General features: G+C 38.6%; 1 protein-coding gene across 1 annotated transcript in view; it reads left to right on the top strand.

The window, feature by feature from the left end:
- Positions 1 to 20,221, top strand: part of KLF12 (Kruppel like factor 12) — a 281,673-nt gene that overhangs the window by 165,067 nt on the left and 96,385 nt on the right. The window contains exon 4 of the mRNA XM_006096368.1: positions 4,832 to 4,967. Coding sequence (XP_006096430.1) covers positions 4,832 to 4,967 — 136 coding nt within the window. The remainder of the gene's footprint in view (positions 1 to 4,831; positions 4,968 to 20,221) is intronic.

Below are 20,221 nucleotides of genomic sequence, written 5' to 3'. Positions count from 1 at the left end.
AGGATAGTCTTCTACTCTCTGATGCCATGATGCTGTGACCTCTCCCCTGCACCTTCTTCCCCATACAGTCCTTTCCCTTCCCTCCCCTTCTCCCACTGCCCTTCTTTCTCGTAGCAGCAACCGCCCTCCTGGAAGCCAGCCGAGGCTTCTCTAACTGGGCCATGCTTCAGCCTTGGCAGGGCGAACAATGAGGGCATCTGTGGGTGGCAGGCAGCCTGTCAGTGACTGAAGGGGGGAGAAAGGCTGACAGCACTCCAGCCGCCGGCTGCCTCGCACCCTTCTGTCCATCTGTGTCCCTCCGCCCTCTCCCCTCCAGCCCTGATGGTGGAGGTAAATGGGCTTGAATAATTCCTTCTGTGATTCATTCTGGTTAGAAAAGGTTACTTTGTAAATTTCAGTGTATGTTCATAGATTGTTTTTTGTACATATTTAATATGGTGACTGAAGGAAAAACTTCCTTTCCTTTAAGAATAGCTGAATAGGCCTATTGAAGTCTAAGGAAGTTGGAAGAGTGTTGAACCTTTTGGCAGTGCCTTGGATGAGGTGGGGGAAGTGAGAATGCACTGAGGTCCCTGTGTCGGTGCCAGTCCACTGTGACCCGGGGGAAAGGAAAGGGAACATGTCTCAGGTGCATTGAAGAGAGACAAATGTACCAGACTTGGGGTAACCACACACCTGGGAGGATCCACCCAGGTGAGCCTCCTGTCCGCTATGAGTTGTTCTCCTGAGCAGTAATGCTGGCCGATGGTCCCCTCTGGGAGAAGCCCACCTGAGGCACAGCTAAGGATCAAAGAAGATGCTTCAAAACCAAAGTGCCTGTAAATACATTCTGCATATTTTGACTTGAGAAGGAAATGGTGTCAGAGATAATATGTGGCTTTTCTTTTTCATATTAATCGCTCACTTAAATGTATGCCACTTAAGGCCAGGCTTCCTCTTAGGAGGAGGACAGAGAGGAGTGTGATAGGCTGACTCTAACGGTAGTAGCCCCTTGTCCACGTCATTGCCAGGAAATCTCTGAAGGAGCCGGGAGAGTAGCATGGTGCATTGATTTTTGTATTGCTATAGTGCTGTGTAACAAAGCACCCCAAACTTTCATAGATTAAAATAGCAACTATTTTATTCACTCACAGTTTTGTAAGTCAAATATTTGGAATGCGTTTAGCCAGGAAATGCTTATGCTGGTCATGCACATGGGTGGCTGCGATGTGGTCGGTCCATCCAGCATGGCTCACATCAGTTGGGGTTGGCTGCCAGCGGAGCAGCTTGTCTCTTAGGTTTTCCTGGGCTTCTTCAGATGTGACCAGGTTCCAAGCCAGCAGGTTCAGCATAAGTCATTTATCATGATTCATTGGGGTGATCTTTACAGAAACAATTTACCATTAAGTATGTTTTTGAAAGTCAGAGTAAATGGGTTCAACTTGAGGTGTTGGAGTTCTGCAGTTACCCTTCCAGGGATTTCGTCACGGCGAGTGAAGCTCTCACAGTATTTCACAACTCCTCCAACTCAGAGACCGGACACCTCCACCAGCCATGGGCTGGTATTCTCCCAGCTGCCTGATCCCTTTTCCTTTAAAAGGAACGGAATCTCAAATGTAAATTCCTTTCAGATGCCTGCAGGTCGTCTATTGCTCTCTTACTTAGGGAGGTGGATATGGTTTTGGTTCTGGTGCTCAGGTTACCTTTGCATTTTCTCTGAATGGGCACCCCAGTGAATGGGTGCTTCCTAAATGAACTGAGAAACTCAGAGACTAATGGAGGTTAAGGAAGGTAGATGTCCCTACCCCACATTTCATCAAAGGAGAATGGAATTATGCAAGTATGCAGATAAGCTAATCATCTGACCTAATCAGCAATGCAGATTTCAAAAAGCCTTTCTAATTGCTGCCTCAACTTGGCTGAAGGTATGGGTAAAAAGAGCTTCTCAGCATGATGGGAGCAGATGTATTTCATAATATTGATTGAAAATATTGGAAAGAAATCCTCAATTATAATGTTCCTGAAAAGTACATCCAAAAAAGGACATCATATTTAACATATTTTAAACTTTCATTGAGATATAAACATAACATAATTTAGATGATCAACTCTCACACCAGCTCTTTAGAGTCTTTTGTATGGCTAGATTTTAACTTTCAGTCAGGTTGCTTATTGGCTAATTGCCCTATCTCCCTTGAGTTGTATTACTTACCTATGATAACGCTAGTTTTCTTGGACAAAATAGGACCACCAGAATATTCCCTTATCTTTAGCTAGCTGTTAAGTTGGTATCTTGGCAAAGGAATCTTCGTGCATCATGTTTCAACAACTTTAAATGTTAAATTGTTGACATTTACAGGCATACATAACACCACACAATATGTGATTCAGAAGCCTACATAGATCTGTTACTCCTTTTTGGCTGCGTTTGGGTAGTTATGAATGATTGGTAACAGAATCATTCTATAACAGATTGCCCAAAAGAAACTATCTGTGAATTCCTGGTTGTAATGCCTGTATGATCCCTGTGACCTGTGCTACATGAATGCTGGTTGTTCATCTTGACCTTACTTTCTTTGAGCTACTCAGTATCTTTCCAGTACATTCTGTTTACTATAAGTTACTCTGAGCCCGTTTCTGTTGCCTGCTGCCAAGATAAATCTTAAATGATCCAGTGCCTCAGTGCCTTTGGAGTGGCTGATGCTTAAGCAGTTCTCTGTTATCAGATGGTTGCAGAACTGGTCCTTTCTAGAAAGAGTTTATCCAACATCCCTCTTCTAGGAAATCTTCTCTAGAGATCAGACACAAAGTCTTTTTGTCCCACCATGTGTGGGACAAAGAAAACATTCAAAAACTCTTAATTGTGTTACTGCATAATTCCTGGCATTTGCAGAAGCGAATGCTGTATGTACTAGTATATGGGGAATTGGTGAGGGCTAAGTCACATAACAGTGTATTGTTTTATTTGAGGGCCAGAAAACATGGATAGTCCAATTTATGACTTAATATCTTTTCTAGTTTCTATATCCAAACCCTTAAATCTCTAACTCATAGCCCTGACCGGTTTGGCTCAGTGGATAGAGCGTCGGCCTGCGGACTGAGAGGTCCCAGGTTCGATTCCAGTCAAGGGCATGTACCTTGGTTGCGGGCACATACCCAGTAGGGGGTGTGCAGGAGGCAGCTGATCGATGTTTCTCTCTCATTGATGTTTCTAACTCTCTATCTCTCTCCCTTCCTCTCTGTAAAATATCAAGAAAATATATTAAGAAAAAAATCTCTAACTCATAGTTTCTTAACCTGGCACTTTTGACATTTTAGACTAGTTAATTCTTTGTCATGGGGGACGGACTGTCATGTGCATTGTGGGATGTCCAGGAGTATCATTGAAGATACCAGTAACATCTCCCTCTCCCCAAGTTGTGTCAAATTAGAATGTCTCTAGAAATTTCCAAATGTCTCTTGGGGAGAAATTTGCCTTTGTTTGAGGATCACTAGTTTAGGTTATTTGAGTTATTTTCTCTTTAATTTAGCCAACAATTACCAAGAACTTTCATTGTTAATACTACATTTGAATATGTGGATACTTACAGGAATAATGTGTGGCAGTAGGTTCTACAGATATACATTCCTTCCTAAGCACGTTTAGTTACAAACATGTTGAAACTCTCTAGGTATAGTTTTTCTATTCATATTTTAAATGTTAGGTAGAATCATAAAAAATTGTTTGTGTGTAAAATATGATGAAATACTAGCATTTTCCTGATGATCTACCTAATGCATGATACACAGTAAGAAAAAATGTTTTGAGAAAAAAAATGAAATTGTAAATATACCCAGATGTCATTGTAACCATGACTTTAAGTGGATTTGCTTTTTGTAAGCAGCAGTGGTTTTAGAAATGTTGTTGGGCATTTTGAGGAGTGGCAATCTGCTTGGAACTGGCTGGCTTTGAAGCCACTAATTCTAACAATGCCATTGGCAGCGAGTGCAGTACTTTTAATTTGGAAGATGTGTGTATTTTGTGCTTGAGGTGAGGGCTGATGGAAATCCTACACCATGGTTATTAAAGCTGTTCATAGAGAGAAGAAGGTGGAAATGCAATCTAATTTTTTTAAATATGAGTTAAGGTATGAAATGTTGACTATAATCCTCTCATTTGAAAGGATCTGAAAGTCCTCGTCATCAGGGCTCAGGTCGTGGGGCGTTTCTTGCTTTGGCAAGTTCACATTGGGGGGGCGGGGAGAATTGTATCTGGAAATGCCCTTTCGAAAAATGAAATCAGGGTGGAGACAAAGAGTACTTTTTAGCACATATAAGCACATAATTAAAAACACTACTACTGCTTCTGTCATTTTTCTATTCAAATTGTAGTAAAAAACTGAAGATAGTCATTCACTGAAGTATGAAAAGTACCTAAAACTTTGAGTCTTGCAAGCCTTGTTCTTCTGTCAGCTGATTATGAGAGCTGTAAGCCAGAGCAGTAAGGTGGCCAGGATTCTGGCAGCAGAAGCAAGGAGAAGCCAGAGGGTCCAGCACTAACTTGTGAGCTACCTAATTAGCTTCTGACCACTCAGGAGTAGATAATATCGTGGATTTTATAGTTTATATTCGATAGTCATATCCTGAAACTATTGAGAGCTGATGAAGGTTTCGTAAATCAAATGAACCAGGGAAAAGAGTCAGTGAGCGCTCAGTACATAAAATACGTCGCTTTCACTAATTCCTGGGATTTCTAGAGAATTCCGTGTGCGTGATATACACAGAAGAGACCTTCCATGCTTGGTGTTGGTCCAGGACAAGGTTAACTTTCTGCATGCTGATTTTAATTCATATATATGCCTTTTTTCCCCAGCACAAATGGACCCCCGAGGCCTATCTCCCAGACAAAGTAAAAGTGACAGTGATGATGATGACCTGCCAAATGTGACCTTAGATAGCGTTAATGAAACTGGATCTACGGCCCTTTCCATAGCCAGAGCAGTTCAAGAGTAAGTATCACATTCTCAGGATGAAATAAGAATTGCCAAGGTGTTCAATGGATAATGGAAATAGCGGCATCTCCTGTTCCCCAGACATGTCATTCTAGCCCTGACCTGGCACACGTGTCGGCATCTTTCCATTCAGCCTGATGTTCTTTGGAAGGAGATTACATAGTTGAAAAAAAACGTGTTTTGATTAGAAATAAGACGTCTGTGAATCTTTTCTGATACCACCTGCCCCTTCTCCTTAATTCTGAAAAAGTTGTTCATTCTGAATGTCATTATCCAATTATCATCATCATTATTATTATTCATATACAATAGTCAAGAGAAATAAAAATAGCAAGTATTGCTATTTTGTTTTGATAGGAAAGTATGGAATAGCTTTTTTGAAATTTCAAATTTGGAAAGTATTATGTTACCACTTTGAACAATCAGAACCACATGTAATTTTTAAAATGATCTTTTCTCTTTTCTTTTGTTCAGTCCATAGGGTTAGATTTCAGCCCTTGCTTACTGAAAACAGCTCTTTTTCTGTCTCTGTCAATTTTGTATTTAGATTTGAACCTATGGCTAGTCCACTTACATTTTTTCTCTAGAATAATTTTTAATAACATAATCTTGAAGAAGATGAGGATTTAAATAGCCACTGTTATTGCTGACATGTGTTAACTAACAGTTTACTCAAAATGATTTTAGTTATTTACCATATATTAATTCCTTTCCCCTAAATATTAACTACTAAGTACCTACTCAGTTTCACATATTAAGCCTTAACATTTAAAAAAATTGGTATAGCATTTTAGAATTTAAAACATGTATGTATGTATGTGTGTGTGCATCAGATGAGTAACATATCTCTATGTACTATGTATTATTATTTACATTATGTATATTTGTGTATACTCACAAATATATATAGTGTATTAGAGGAAACCAGGATATAGAGGATCTAAATTGAAATTTAGAGTCATGCCTGGATTCAAATTCACATTCAAGCTCTTAATGACTGTGTGCTTTTTGGCATATTATTTAACCACATGGAGATGTTTCTTCATCTGTGATGAGAAAATCAGACCACTTAGCTTACGGGACTGTGTGAGGGTGTGATATAGTCCTAAGGCATACAAGCAAATCACAGAGTTTGAGCACATAGAAGGCTTTGAGTATTGATAGAAGTAGTGGTCACAGTAATAGTAATAGTGTGTAGTATAAGTAATACATGACAACCAAGAACTACAAGTGTCACAAGTGCCATAATTCTAATTGTACGAATGAAAACACTGAGGATCAGAGAAGTTAAATGACTTGTCCAAAGTCACATAATAGATGGTAACAAGACAAAGTTTCGGCTTCTGACTCCAAAAACCGATTTTTTCCTAAAAGTTTGTAATGTCTGTTTCCATAATATCCTTCCACTGGAACAATTTATAAAAACATTTTTTTCAAATTTGTTCAAATAACTGGTTGTAGTAACCTAGTTTCTCCAAAGCAGATGTCAACTTGGACCAGGATGGCACTGAATCAAAGGGGTTACTGAAATTGTATTGAAAGTGTTGGCATGCCAAGTTACCTCAGCGCTAGTTCAGTGTTCAGCACAGCAATCATGGGTTTGTGTGAGCTAAATCCTAACGTCAAAGATTCCATGTTCTCATCTGTAAAATTAGACCAAATGATGACAAGTTTCAATTCTGAGAAGCAGAACAAATTTCATAGACAATTTAATCATATTTTTTCTCTGCACCATATATGGAATATTCCCAAAATATGTATACACACTCTAACAGCTGATAGCTCAATTTTGAAAATGAAATGTTGGGAACATGGTGCAATATATAGTCCCTGTAACGTAGAATCCCACACCTGAAACCTATATGTTCGTATTGACCAGTGTTGCCCCAATAAATTTAATTTAAAAAATAAAATGTATTTTAATAAACACTGCCTTTATAATTATTCAAAGTGTGTATATACATTTTGGACACTATATATAATCACTATATGTATATATACACTGAGTGGCCAGATTATTATGACCACCTGATGTTTGTAGGCAAATTAGCTATAATTTTGTGCTGAAGTTGCTAGAGGGCCAGACCATTGTAAATAGGGAAGCAGGTTGTTTACCATGACAGTAGAAGTGATTTTTTTCTGAATATATGGTTAAACAACGCGACTTCACAGCCTTTGAACGTGGAATATATATATATATATATATATATATATATATACATATATATATATATACACACACACACACACACACATACACACAAGCACACACACACACATACAGATATATATAGTCTGAGTGTATAAGTGTTTATAGATATGTATGTTTCTTTCAATTCAAACTTTCAAATTTAGAATTGTGATTACTAAAATCTAAATTATGCTTACTCCATTTGGGGCTTACATAGCAAGTAATGGTTATACTTCTAATATTATGTGCTTATGATATAATGCTATATGTTGATGTGAAACTTTTTTTAGAGTTTTTCAGTGTTCCGTCATTTATTTATTTTTCTTTTTTATTGAACTTACTGGGGTGATAATGTGAAACTTTTAATAATTTCAGAAACCAGAGCTTCATTTTCAACATAACCTCTCTGATTTGCTCTGTAAAAACATTTTCAAACCACAATATTTAGTATAACTGTACCTATGCCTGTCTTTATTACTGTTAAGAAAGTTGCATGTATACCTAGGGAAATGCCAGATTCATTATTCATGTAAGTGTTTTCATTAAATGATTAGTAAAGAATACTGAGCTGTCACCTGGGAAGCCCTAGAATGCTAGGACTCATCAATAGTTAATTAACCATCATTCAAGACTAAGTATGTGTGTATCAACACTGGGAAGTACAAAGGTGCTCTTAAATGGAGCAAAAAGAATGTTTTCCAGAGACCTCTTGATGTAGGTATATTTCAAAACTTACAATAATAGATTGAGAAAAATTTCATTCTGGGACAGATAAATATATAATCCTTCCCAGAGAATTAAAAAATAAAAACTGTGCCTAGGTTTACCCAAAGTTAACTTTTGTGACATGTCTTTCTGCTCTTCTATTCTTTAATGCACATCTCTGTTTCACTATTATTTTCTCTTTTTTCTTTTCCTGTTTGTCTTTGGATCTTGATGCCTTTTATTAACTCACTAGAGGCCTGGTGCACGAATTTGTGCACCAGTAGGGTCCCTCGGCCTGGCCTGTGGGATTGGGCTGAAACTGGCTCTCCAACATCCTCCGAGGGGTCCCGGATTGCAATATGGTGCAGGCCAGGCTGAGGGACCCCACTGGTGCACGATCGGAGCCGGGGAGGGATGCAGAAGGGCTCCAGGGCATGTTCAGCCCGTCTTGCTTAGTCCCAATTGGCCAGACCCCAGCAGCAAGCTTACCTACCGGTTGGAGCGTCTACCCCTTGGTGGTCAGTGCACATCATAGCGAGCAGTTGAGTGGCCTTTGCATATCATTAGCATATTACGCTTTGATTGGTTGAATGGCCGACCAGATGACTGGACATTTCGCATATTAGGCTTTTATTATCTATAATAATAAAAGCGTAATATGCTAATTAGACCGGACAGCCGAACGACCTTCCGGATGTCCGTCTGGATGACCTTCTGGACAAAGCTGGGGCTGCAAGGACCAAGGCAATCCGCCACAGCTGCAAGGGCTGAGCCCCTTGCATGGATTTCGTGCATCGGGCCTCTAGTATAGGATAAGCTGTCAAACAAAAAAATAATCCATACTATGATCAATAAAATAATGCAATAAATAATAAAAGGGTAAAACAACAGCTTGGCATGGTCAAAATGAGAGGATTTCTAAAGATATCTGTGGATCTTTTTCTTGCCCTTGCTGAACTTTCCAGAAAGGGTTAGGTTGAGAATGTTTGCAGGTAGAGAGGTGATGAAATCAAAGTTTTATATACAGTAATGGTAGCACATTTTAAAAGACTTGGGCAACCAGTTCACTTTTGTCTTTCCAATTAAAGACAAAAGGAGCCATGGTTTAGGAGGGGTTCAAAGGCTGGCCTGTTATTTCATTGACCACCACATAAGTGTCAAGGAAGAGAAGGGGAAAGATGAGAAAAAAGGATATTAACAAAGATTGATACTGGAGAGAGATGAAACTGCTGTGTCCTAGGCCAGCCCTTAAAACAAGATGCTAGCCCACAAGGTAAATTCCTCCAGCTGAAACTGCCCTTTCTCATTCAGGTTCCTAGTCTTGCCTTATGCGATAATCATCATGGTTTAAATTTTTAATTTGGTACTTTACTACATTATTATATTTACATAGCATAAAAGTTAATATGCTAATAAATATTTTCTAAATGTCTAGTATTATGCATTTTACTAGTTGTTCAAATGAACTTTTAATAAAGTTTCAGTTTAAGAAATGTTCCCTTTGATTTGAAATGCAGACATTGTTTGTCAAAATTGCATCCCCTATCTCCCCTCCCCCAAACATTCACATATTCATCTTTAACTAAAAAAGAACATTGCTTGGTGGCTAGAACCTGAGGTTACCTCAATTTATATAGATCTATATAATGAAGCTACTTATCTGTGCTGGGACTGATCATTTCAACCATTTTCATTGATTCACTTGATTCCCGTTTATCAGCTCAGCATCAGTGAATTCAGATAAATTGGAAGAAATGGCCATGGAGAGGCCCGCAAACAGGCTCCACCCTATTCTTAATTGTTTTTTACCCCGGATGGTAAAATGGGGTCGTTACCCTTAACAACTTGACAAACATAATTATTGGAAAAAGAGAGGTGCAGGCACATGATTGGAGCAAATTAGCATAATTAACTCTTACCTGTGGCAAAACAGTGATATTTTTTAAATAGGCAAGCTCTGGCTTTGTTATCCAGACCTCTCATTTCTCTACTTTTTTTTCTAATTCCAAACATTTTTTTTCCTAATTCCAAATATTGGTAATCCTCATTTGTTGATGTGAGTACTTTAATCCACTTCCTTCAAGTTAACATGTAACTGAATCAGAATATCTAAAATAGGGCCTTGTTCAGAGAAATTCTATTTAACCAGAAACAAGTGAACTAAAGGAATAGGGATATAATACTTTCAGTAAGAGTGAAATGGGAAATGAGAGAGTGGCGGGTGGAGAAAGGGGATGAAGATGTTAAGGAGATGCGCCTGTGTTTCTCAGTGTCATTTCTCTCAGAATTGGTAAGTGCACATTACGGTTTAACTCATACCATATCTGAGTAGTCTGCCCTCTGATTTTGATTACAACGCTCAGAACCGAACAAAAACAACATAAATTAGTAGTGTCAGTAACATTTTGCTTTGGCTAGCATCTCTGATATTTGTGCCTATTAAAGGGATGTTTCTAAATGGTTCATTGTGGATTACATTTCAGCTAATTTAAACACTTCACTGTCTTCCTCCTGTTGTTATTACAGTTGACATTTGAACTACTCAGGTTCACTTATATGTGGGTTTTTTTAAGTAAATACTGCAAATGTATGATTTTTCTTAGTAACATTTTTTCTAGTTTACTTTAGTGTAAGAATACAATTTATAATTCATATACATGCAAAACATGTGTTAATTGTTTATGTTATCAGTAAGTCTTCCAGGCAATAGCAGGCTATTAGTAGTTAAGTTTTGGGGGAGTAAAAAGTTACACATGGATTTTCAAATGCACAGGAGTCAGTGCCCCTAACCCCCACATTGTTGAAGCAGCAACTGTATATTGCTCATGTGAGTGGCTCTCTTAACGAAAAACAATTTGTGAATTTCTGGAAATAGTGAGTCTTATCTTTAGGACATTTTCACTTAAATGCTCTTTGGTAGCAAGTTAAATATACTATTGCTGCCTTCAAACTTTGTTGCTAGTTCAGACATCATGGTTCTTAATTTAGAAAATTGCATTTAATGATCAGAGGAAGTAAAAAAATCTTGAGGGGGTAGTTATCTATTTTCTTTATATTTCTTGTCCCAAATTGCTTGAACACACTCCCGTTTCTCTTAATCTCCTTACTTATGATTGTGTTAATGTCTTTTAAATTATAGCAGAAAATTATTAGAAGTGAGGAAGAAAGAAAAAACAAAAGAACTCTGAGTGAGCCTACTTTTTGGCAGATTCTATGAAAACTCACATAGTTTTTATTTCATTCTTCCTATGATCCTGCTTTTATCCTACAGATAAAGAAATACAGGCTCAGAGGTTTACTCTGTTCGCAGAGGCCCTACAGCTGGTAATAGGCAGAGCTCATATTCAAATCCATGTTTGTCTGACTATAAACCCATATTCCTTTAAGACGGCAGCTCCTGTTTTTATGCTGTGCCTTTAAAATCTCTAAACCCATCCAAAATAAGGATTTTTTGAGTCTTGAAAAGTAAGAAAGTGTTTATGAACTAATTTCAGATTTTTTTAATCTTTAACTCGTTACTTTAAAGATAATGTGATTTAGGAGGAAAGGATTCCATCAAATGCCTTGATATTTGTGTTTGTTGTTTTTTCCCTTTTTAAAAAATCTTTATTGTTGCAAGTATTACATATATCCCCTTTTTTTTCCCATTGACCCCTTCTAGCCTGCCCCTGACCCCCACTCCTAGCCTCCCTCACCCTATTGTCAGTGTCCATGGGTTATGCATACTAGTATATGCATACAAGTTCTTTGGTTGATCTCTTATCTCTTCAACCCCCCACCCCTGCCTTCCCTCTGCTGTTCTGTAATATCACAACAGATTTTTTGACATTTTAAATATTAACCTTATTTTAAATTTGAAGAAACATTGAAAAGAAATATATTTTAAGTTACATCAAGAACTTTAAACATAATTTGGAATGTTTAACATCAATTCTTAATTCAAAATAATGACATTCATAGAATACATGTGGTATTGGCCAATATGAAGTGTAATTAAATCTAGTAATTGATACTAGTTTAACCGTTAATCCTACCTAAAATTCAGTGATAATTATTCAAGTTTAAAAGGTTAAGCAAGTCTTCTACATAATACACCAGATAACTTTTTTATTAACCATTTTATTTTTTTAAAACATTTTTATTGATTTCAGAGAGGAAGAGAGAGGGAGAGATAGATAGAAACATCAATGATGAGAGCGAATTATTGATCGGCTGCCTCCTGCACGCCCCCTGGGCGGGGGTCAAGCCTGCAACCCAGGCATGTGCCCTGACCGGGAATCAAACCATGATCTCCTAGTTCATAGTCAATGCTCAACCACTGAGCCACACCAGCCGGGCTGTCTGTCAGTCTTTAAACAGAAAAGTTTGTTGAAGTTGAAATGGTACTGTGTCATCTTATTTTGCACCCCTTGACTGAAAGATTTGAGAGTATAGGGTCATGTCGCTCGCTTTTTTGCTGATTAGAATGAACCCAGCTGAGTTGATTGTGTCCAAGAAAAAGTCAGAGAGCTCAGTATGTCAGATGATTTCAGCTTTTGCTCCTAGATCCTTCCCAGATTATTGTTTCACTAAGAGAAATGTATATCTTTATTTAAAAGCCTAAGGTGTTTGGGACACCTTCACATTCCCACTTCATTCATGTCTAACCAAAGCAATAACCTTTGATGCCGCCCTTTGGATGGAGCTCTAGTTCTCTCGCAGTGACTGCCCTGGCTGGCAGGGGGCTGCTGGTGCGTAAATCTGAGAGGTTTCACTCTGTTACCATGGGAAATAAATACTTTTAGGTTGCTCTTCTTTTGAAGGAGGTCAGAAAAAACTACTGATTTACTGTGAATGAACACAGATAAAACCTAAAGTGTATGCCTCGCCTTCAGCAGCCCAACTGTCTTCCAAACCTAAAGAAAGAAAAATTTGAAATAATGGTCACTGAATAACTCTTTCCCTGGGTTTAGCAGCAAAATGGAAACTGTACACTCAACACAGTTCCTTTTATCTGCTTTGGGGACAGAGTTGGTCCCTTTTTAAATTAAGAAAAGTGTAATCAAGTTTGGCCAGTAATGTGAATCATTTCCTGAATTATCAAGTTAAGTCATATATTCATGTAGTGAGGAATTCATCCATTTTTTTAACCCCGTGTTACAGGCTGGGGTTCTGAATGATTCCTAGTACTTGACAGCAAGGGGTTCAGCATCAAAATATATGTGATGAATTAAAATACAATGGGATAAAAACATGAAGGGTGGCGGAGAGAAAGCAGTGGGGATGGCACATAACTCAGACCGGAACAGAGAAGAGCACTGGCGTGTGGTAGGGGTGCATAAGTTCCTAATAACTGGTGGATAAGCGAGTATGGGAGATGGAGCAGCTTGGAAAGGTAGGGAGGGGCCTGATCAGGAAGGACAAATTTATTCTGTAGACAGGGGGAACCATCGATAAGCATTAAGAGGAAATCGCATGCCATGCTCAAGTTTGTGTTTTGTAGGTATCATCTCAGGGAAGCTGGGTATGGTTGTGCAGATTGAGCACTGCACTTAGCTCCTGTATGTTGAGTACACAGAGGGCACATACCATGTCCTCACCATCCTTGTCTCTCTAGGGCCAGCATGGTGCCTGGCCAGACACTTATAAAAACAGTCTATACTAATAAAAGTGTAATATGCTAATTAGACTGGGTCGACTGGACATCTTCCGGTCGTCCTGCCTTTCTTCCAGACAAAGCCACAGTGGTGGGGGCCGAGGCAGAGGTGGTTAGGGGTGATCAGGCCGGCAGGGGAGGGCAGTTAGGGGCGATCAGGCCAGCAGGAGAGGGCAGTTGGGGCAATCAGGCAGGCAGGCAGAGGGGTTATGGGCAATCAGGCAGGCAGGCAGGTGAGCGGTTAGGAGTCAGCAGTCCCGGATTGAAAGAGGGATGTCCAACTGCTGGTTTAGGCCCGATCCCAGCAGTCAGACATCCCACAAGGGGTCCCAGATTAGAGAGGGTGCAGGCCGGGCTGAGGGATCCCCCCACCCCCTGTGCATGAATTTCGTGCACCGGGCCTCTAGTATTGAATAAACTGGAATCATTGATCTTGTGGTGTTTATATGCATGTGGAGGGGGTAGGAGCAGAAGGACAATAAGCATATATTTCTGAAGAAGGTAAATGCTGTGGAGGTAAGGGAAGTAGGATTTGAATGCTAGGTAATGTGGAGGAGGTAGACAGAAGGTATTTCATAGCAGGTATTCAGGGAAGAACTCTCATAAGATAGTGCTTTAGGAGGGACCTGAAGAGGTGTAACATCAAGTCTCAAGGATCTCTAAAGAAAGAGCGTTCCAGGTAGAGGGAATAACAAATCCCGAGACCCTGAGGCAGGAAAGTTCTGGAGTGAATAAATGAACAAACAAACTCACTGACCAACTAGAGAACATTAATTAGAATGTCTTAATGTTACAGAAGAAATTGAGCTCCATAGAGGCCAACTCATTATTCTAGCATCACATTCCTAGAGAGAGTCAGGATAGTCATTTAACAAAACAAAAAAAAAAGGAAAAATGAACATGTAAAAATTTTTTCTTTCAAAACATTTGCTTATTTTATGCCTACTTTTTTTGTTCTGGGTTCTTGACACTTATACATCCCCTGATGAAGCAAAAAATGTATTATCCTAGAAAAAAATTATTATATATTATTACTGTCTTCTAGTAGCCATTAACTACTTTTGTCCCTAAAAATGATGTAACTATAGTTCCATGTGAGAGCTTATTCTCAGACTTTGTGATGCATGAATCTTTTTGATCATTAAAACATAAAAGGTCTTAGCCAGTTTGGCTTAGTGGATAGAGTGTTGGCCTGTGGACCAAAGGATTCCAGGTTCAATTCCAGTCAAGGGCACTAAGGAAAAAAAAACAAAACAAAACAATAAAAGGTATAATATGTGAAAGCTATTGCACAGATGTTGCTATTTTGACAATGTTTTTTATTTTTTATCTCTCTGGTGGCTATTTTATACTCTGTGCACAATGTTAAACAATCAATTTGACACACAGCCCACCACAACTGAATAATAATCATCTTCTATAAATATAACTATAAATATAAGCAATTTTTAGCCTTTCTAAATATTTGAAAATTATTGGGTTAACTGAGTGTTGATTTGTTTTTCAAAGTGTCATATCTCATTCTCATGTGAATTTATTACCTCTTGGTGATGAACTTAAAAATAAATATAAAGCAAACTTTTTAAAGCCAAACTTTTTATTTTTTTAAGTAAGGGATTCCAAAATTACATCATGGATAGAATTGAGGAACCAGTTTTATTTGAGAGTGGCTATTTATTTTTGCTACTTTTAAATTATTTTTTAAAATGACTTAATACTAATAATTTATAAGATAACTCATAATTTTAAATAGAATGGTATTTCATGTGGTCATACGGTATACTTTAAACTGATTACAAGTATTTATTTGGTTTCAATTGCTTGACATAATTTCCCATGAGCAATATTCATGTAGCTTTTTCTTTCTGTATGTTCTACCTATAATCATATTGCAAATTTATGTACACAATTTATATTTCTCATATATATTCTTAATGAATGTAACTAGTGAGTATAGGTAGTCATTTCTCATGCATTTTTGATGTGTGTTGACATAGATACTCAGTGATAATGTTGAAATATTAATGTTTTCTACAAGTTCCTGGAACGATTCATCACTATTTCATTTGTTAATATAGTCAGAGTACACATGATAAAGAACCATACTGTAATAGAGTCGAAATTAACTCAATTCACCGGGATATAATCTTTTTTATTTTCAGTCAAATGCTCTAGACACTCTCTCTTCTTATTACTCTTCATGAGTTATAGCCAGTGTGCCACAATTTTCCTTTACTTTATAGCACTTTGGCATACACTTGAATCTCATCAAATACATTTACTTACATGCATCAAATGGAAGTAAAAAAAAATTGAAGGATAAGTTTTCATGGAGAACTGGCTGCTATATAGAAAGATGTGGTATAGATAACAGAAAGAGAGCTTGGATGAGAGTGAATCTTACCTGGCGGACATTTTACCATGACATTCTGCTTTCACAATCACATACCTGAGTGTGGCCACCCAGAAAAAAGCTGCATCCAGCTTATCCTAAAAATGAAATCCTAACCCATGTGCAGTTAGCATAGTAAAAATGCCAGCAAATGTTGATAATATTTCTGATTAATCTGCTAAATTATTAGCGTAGGAAAAAAGAATTCCAAGCTTTAAATTATGAACTACATTAATTCTGCCACACTTTAGTTTTAAAATTATCTGATCTATTATCAGTGTTATTTTATCTCTAGTTATGGGAAAGCATATCTAAAATAAAAAAAGTGAAGCTTGAACTTAATTTTAATGTAATTATATATCCTTCGCTAAAATGATCATTTTATCAATCTTATTTTTTTGTTGTTGTTAATCCTCACACAAGGATTTTTTTCCATTGATTTTGAGAGAGAGTGGGAAGGAGGGGTAGAGACAGAAAGAAACATTGATGTGAGAGAGACACATTGATTGGTTGCCTCCTGCACACACCCTGACTGGGGCCGAGGATCGAGCTGAGCCTGCAGCCAAGGTATGGGCACTTGACCAGAATCAAACGTATGATCCTTCAGTCCAAGGGCCAACTCTCTAGCCACTGAGCTAAACTGGCTAGGGCTCCATCTAATTTTTAATATTAGATTAAGTCAAATAATATTTCTAGATGGAATTATGTATCTTTCTAAATAATTTGAATAAAAAGAGTTCTGTCTGTCTCCCTCCCTAGGTACCTACCTACCTACCTACCTGTCTATCCTTCTAAATATTGGTTAGTGTCATTTTTGGCTGCAAGTAACAACAAACATTACTAGAGAGCTCAAACAGAGTAATTTTTCTAGTATAACAGGACAGGCTGATGGAGGTGCTCAGAATATTCTCAAGGTTTCTTTTCTCTTTCTGTTTTGATATCCTTTACTTATAGCTTTCTTCCCAATAGTTATATGAAGTCAGCTATATTGCTAGGTATGCTGCTCTCATTCTAGTCAGAAGGGAAGGAGTAGAAGCAAAACAAAGAAAATAACTAACCAGAGGAACATGGGAGCCAACCTTGTCAGCTCTCCTCTGGAGCCCACCCTGTGACATCTGCTTATATCTTATCAGCCCAAACTAGTTTACATGGTCCCAATTATTGGAACATGGCTAAGGAAAAGAAAAATATGGACAGGGATGGAGTCGGTTAGCCAATAATAACTACCACCAAACTTAAAATTTAATTTAATACTTAAAATATATACATGATACCTCCCCAAGTCTGATACCAAATTCTTTTTTAATCATCTATTGCTATATGGACAACCCTTCCAAAACTCAGTGGTACACTTCATAAAACAGTTCTCTTCCATGCATCAACTAGGCAGCTGGGGCAGGTCTACAGATTGTTGGAGCTGCACTGTTCCTCTCTCTAATTTTTCTAAACCCAACAGACAACCCAGGGCATGTATTTCTCATTCTAGTGGCTGGAGCACAAAAAGGCAAGCCCAACTTGTACAAACACATTTTAAGTCTTTGCTTAAGTTACTCATCTGCCAACCTCCCATCGTCCAATGCAAGTCACGTGACCAAGCCCAGCATGCCCTACCCCAGGGAGATGGGTAGGGAGCTTCCCATGGAGATGGGAGCTTTAAGAGAGTGATGACTATTTTGGAAAATAAAGGCTGTTGTTTGTACAAGCAATTGAAATTACTAATTTACCTATTTTTAAAATCTAATTTCCTACATTTTAGCAAATTTTAGCGTTGTTCCTTTATAAAACTTCTGGATGGTTCTGATGGATCTCATAAATTCTTCTTTCTAAATTCATTTAATGTATTTTTAAATCAGTAATAACTGTAGTACATACATTCTGTCTTGATATTTGAATTTCATAGTTTAAATCCTCATCTCCAGGGTTATACTCTCAGAAATATTTTATTTCACCAAGTACTTTTGCATTTCTAAAAGAGAGAACTTTACAGAAGGCTAATTCCAGCTGAATAAGCAAAATCTTTTCAATATAGTTATGGTTAAGGAAAGTTGGACTTGGACAAGGACAGGGCTTCTCTCTTAAATGATCCTGGCAGCTAAGGATCTCAACAGAGTCCTGGAGAGAAGGGTATTTATACTTGCAATTACTTAAATTTTACTCAACATATTTCTGTTTAGATAACTACAAGTAATATGTATTTAATTCATTTAATCATAGGGGGTTGTATTTCCTTAAACATTGTCTCATTTTCCTCATCAAGTCCTCATGTTAAAAAAAATGTTTCCTTGCCCTACCCAGTTTGGCTCTGTGGTTAGAGTAATGTCCCATGGACTGAAGGGTCCCGGGTTCAATTCCTGTCAAGGGCACATACCTTGGTTGCAGGCTCAATCCCTGACCCCAATTGGGGCGAGTGAAGGAGTCAACCAATCAATGTGAGTCTCGCATCCATGTTTCTCTCTCTCTGTCTCTCCCCCTCCCTTCCACTCTCTCTAAAAATCTATGGAAAGAATATCCTCGGGTGAAGGTTAACAAAAAAACAAAAACAGAATAATTTTCTTATTGTTGGGAAGTACCTGAGTCCTATGGAACCCACCAACCTCCTAGTATCTCCAGCGGGTAGCTGAGCAGAAAGCCCTCATTCAGGTTTGGTACAAGGCTCTGAACACTGAGGGTAAGGCATCTGCAAAATCAAGGGTTCTCAAGACTGCTTGTGCATCAGAAGTGCCCATGGAGCCTGGAGAAATAATGTGTCCCATCATGGGAGAGTCTGACTTAGGAGACCTGGGGGAAATAGCTGGGAATATGGTTTTGAAAAGGCTTCTCAGTTGATTCTGATGTAGCTAGACTGCCCGGGGTTGCTGTTTCAGAACTGCTGTACCAGGTTAACTGTGTTATTTCTCATTTCTGTCCACTTTGTGGTGGGTCACTCATAGTAAAACTTAAAAATAGACTAAAAAAATAAATAATTTATGTTTAGTCCCTAAACTCAAATTATCATTTATTAATCTCTTATAGTGCACAAGATGTCAAGAATAGCATTAGCTGTTATGCCTTTCCCCCCTGATTTCTAAAATTTTATAGCTGTGGGCTACAACAGTGGCAAAACAGAAATAAAACATAAAAATTGAAGCTATTATACAGATAATTGAAAATAAAGTCTTTGAGCTAAAACTTTATGACCTTTAAGCAAAAAGTATATTTGGTCTTCAATGCTGCATCCAGTCTCTTTAGCTCTCTGTATGTAAGCACTACTACAAATAAGAGAAAATATGGAATTGATTCTTATAGTTTCAATTTTCTAATGAAAATATAAAATGTAGCCGAAACCGGTTTGGCTCAGTGGATAGAGCGTCGGCCTGTGGACTGAAAGGTCCCAGGTTCGATTCCGGTCAAGGGCATGTACCTGGGTTGCGGACACATCCCCAGTGGGAGATGTGCAGGAGGCAGCTGATCGATGTTTCTCTCTCATCGATGTTTCTAACTCTCTATCCCTCTCCCTTCCTCTCTGTAAGAAATCAATAAAATATATTAAAAAAAAAAGAAAAGAAAATATAAAATGTATTTTAAATTGTACATTTAAAGAAATGTTTCTAATATATAATAGGAAAATTCAAAGAAAAAATTGATTAGAAAAAATAAATGCCTTTTGAAGTCAAGAGATTAAAATATCTTCTTGTCATCTTATATTGGGCAAAGTACATGGTGAGGTTAAAATACTAATTTTCACTACAGCTTTTTTATGAAGCTTACTAGAGGCCCAGTGCACAAAAATTTGGGTGGGGGGGATCCCTCAGCCCAGACTGTGCGGTCTCGCAGTCTGGGACCCCTTGGGGGATGACCACCTGCTGGCTTAGGCCTGCTCCCTGGGGGATTGGGCCTAAGCTGGCAATCAGACATCCCTCTGGCAGCCTGGGAGCCCTCGGGGGATGTCCACTTGCCAACAGGGAGCAGGCCTAAGCTGCAGTCTGACATCCTTAATGCTGCTGAGGAGGCGGGAGAGGCTCCCACCACCACCGCTGTACTGGAAGCCATCAGCCTGGCTTGTGGCTGAGCAGAGCTCCCTCTGTAGGAGCACACTGACCACCATGGAGCAGCTCCTGCATTGAGCGTCTGCCCCCTGGTGGTCAGTGTGTGTCATAGTGACCAGTCATTCCCAGTCGTTCTGCTGTTAGGGTCAGTTTGCATATTACCCTTTTATTATATAGGATAGAGGCCTGGTGCATGGGTGGGGCCGGCTGGTTTGCCCTGAAGGGTGTCCCGGATCAGGGCAGGGGTTCCGCTGGGGTGCCTGGCCAGTCGTGGGTGAGGGGCTGAGGGCCGTTTTCAGGCTG

Source organism: Myotis lucifugus, unplaced genomic scaffold (assembly GCF_000147115.1).
Source record: "Myotis lucifugus unplaced genomic scaffold, Myoluc2.0 scaffold_177, whole genome shotgun sequence".
Classification (NCBI taxonomy): domain Eukaryota; kingdom Metazoa; phylum Chordata; class Mammalia; order Chiroptera; family Vespertilionidae; genus Myotis; species Myotis lucifugus.
Note: the sequence above shows the minus strand (reverse complement) of the source record. Positions and strands in the feature narration are given on the sequence as shown.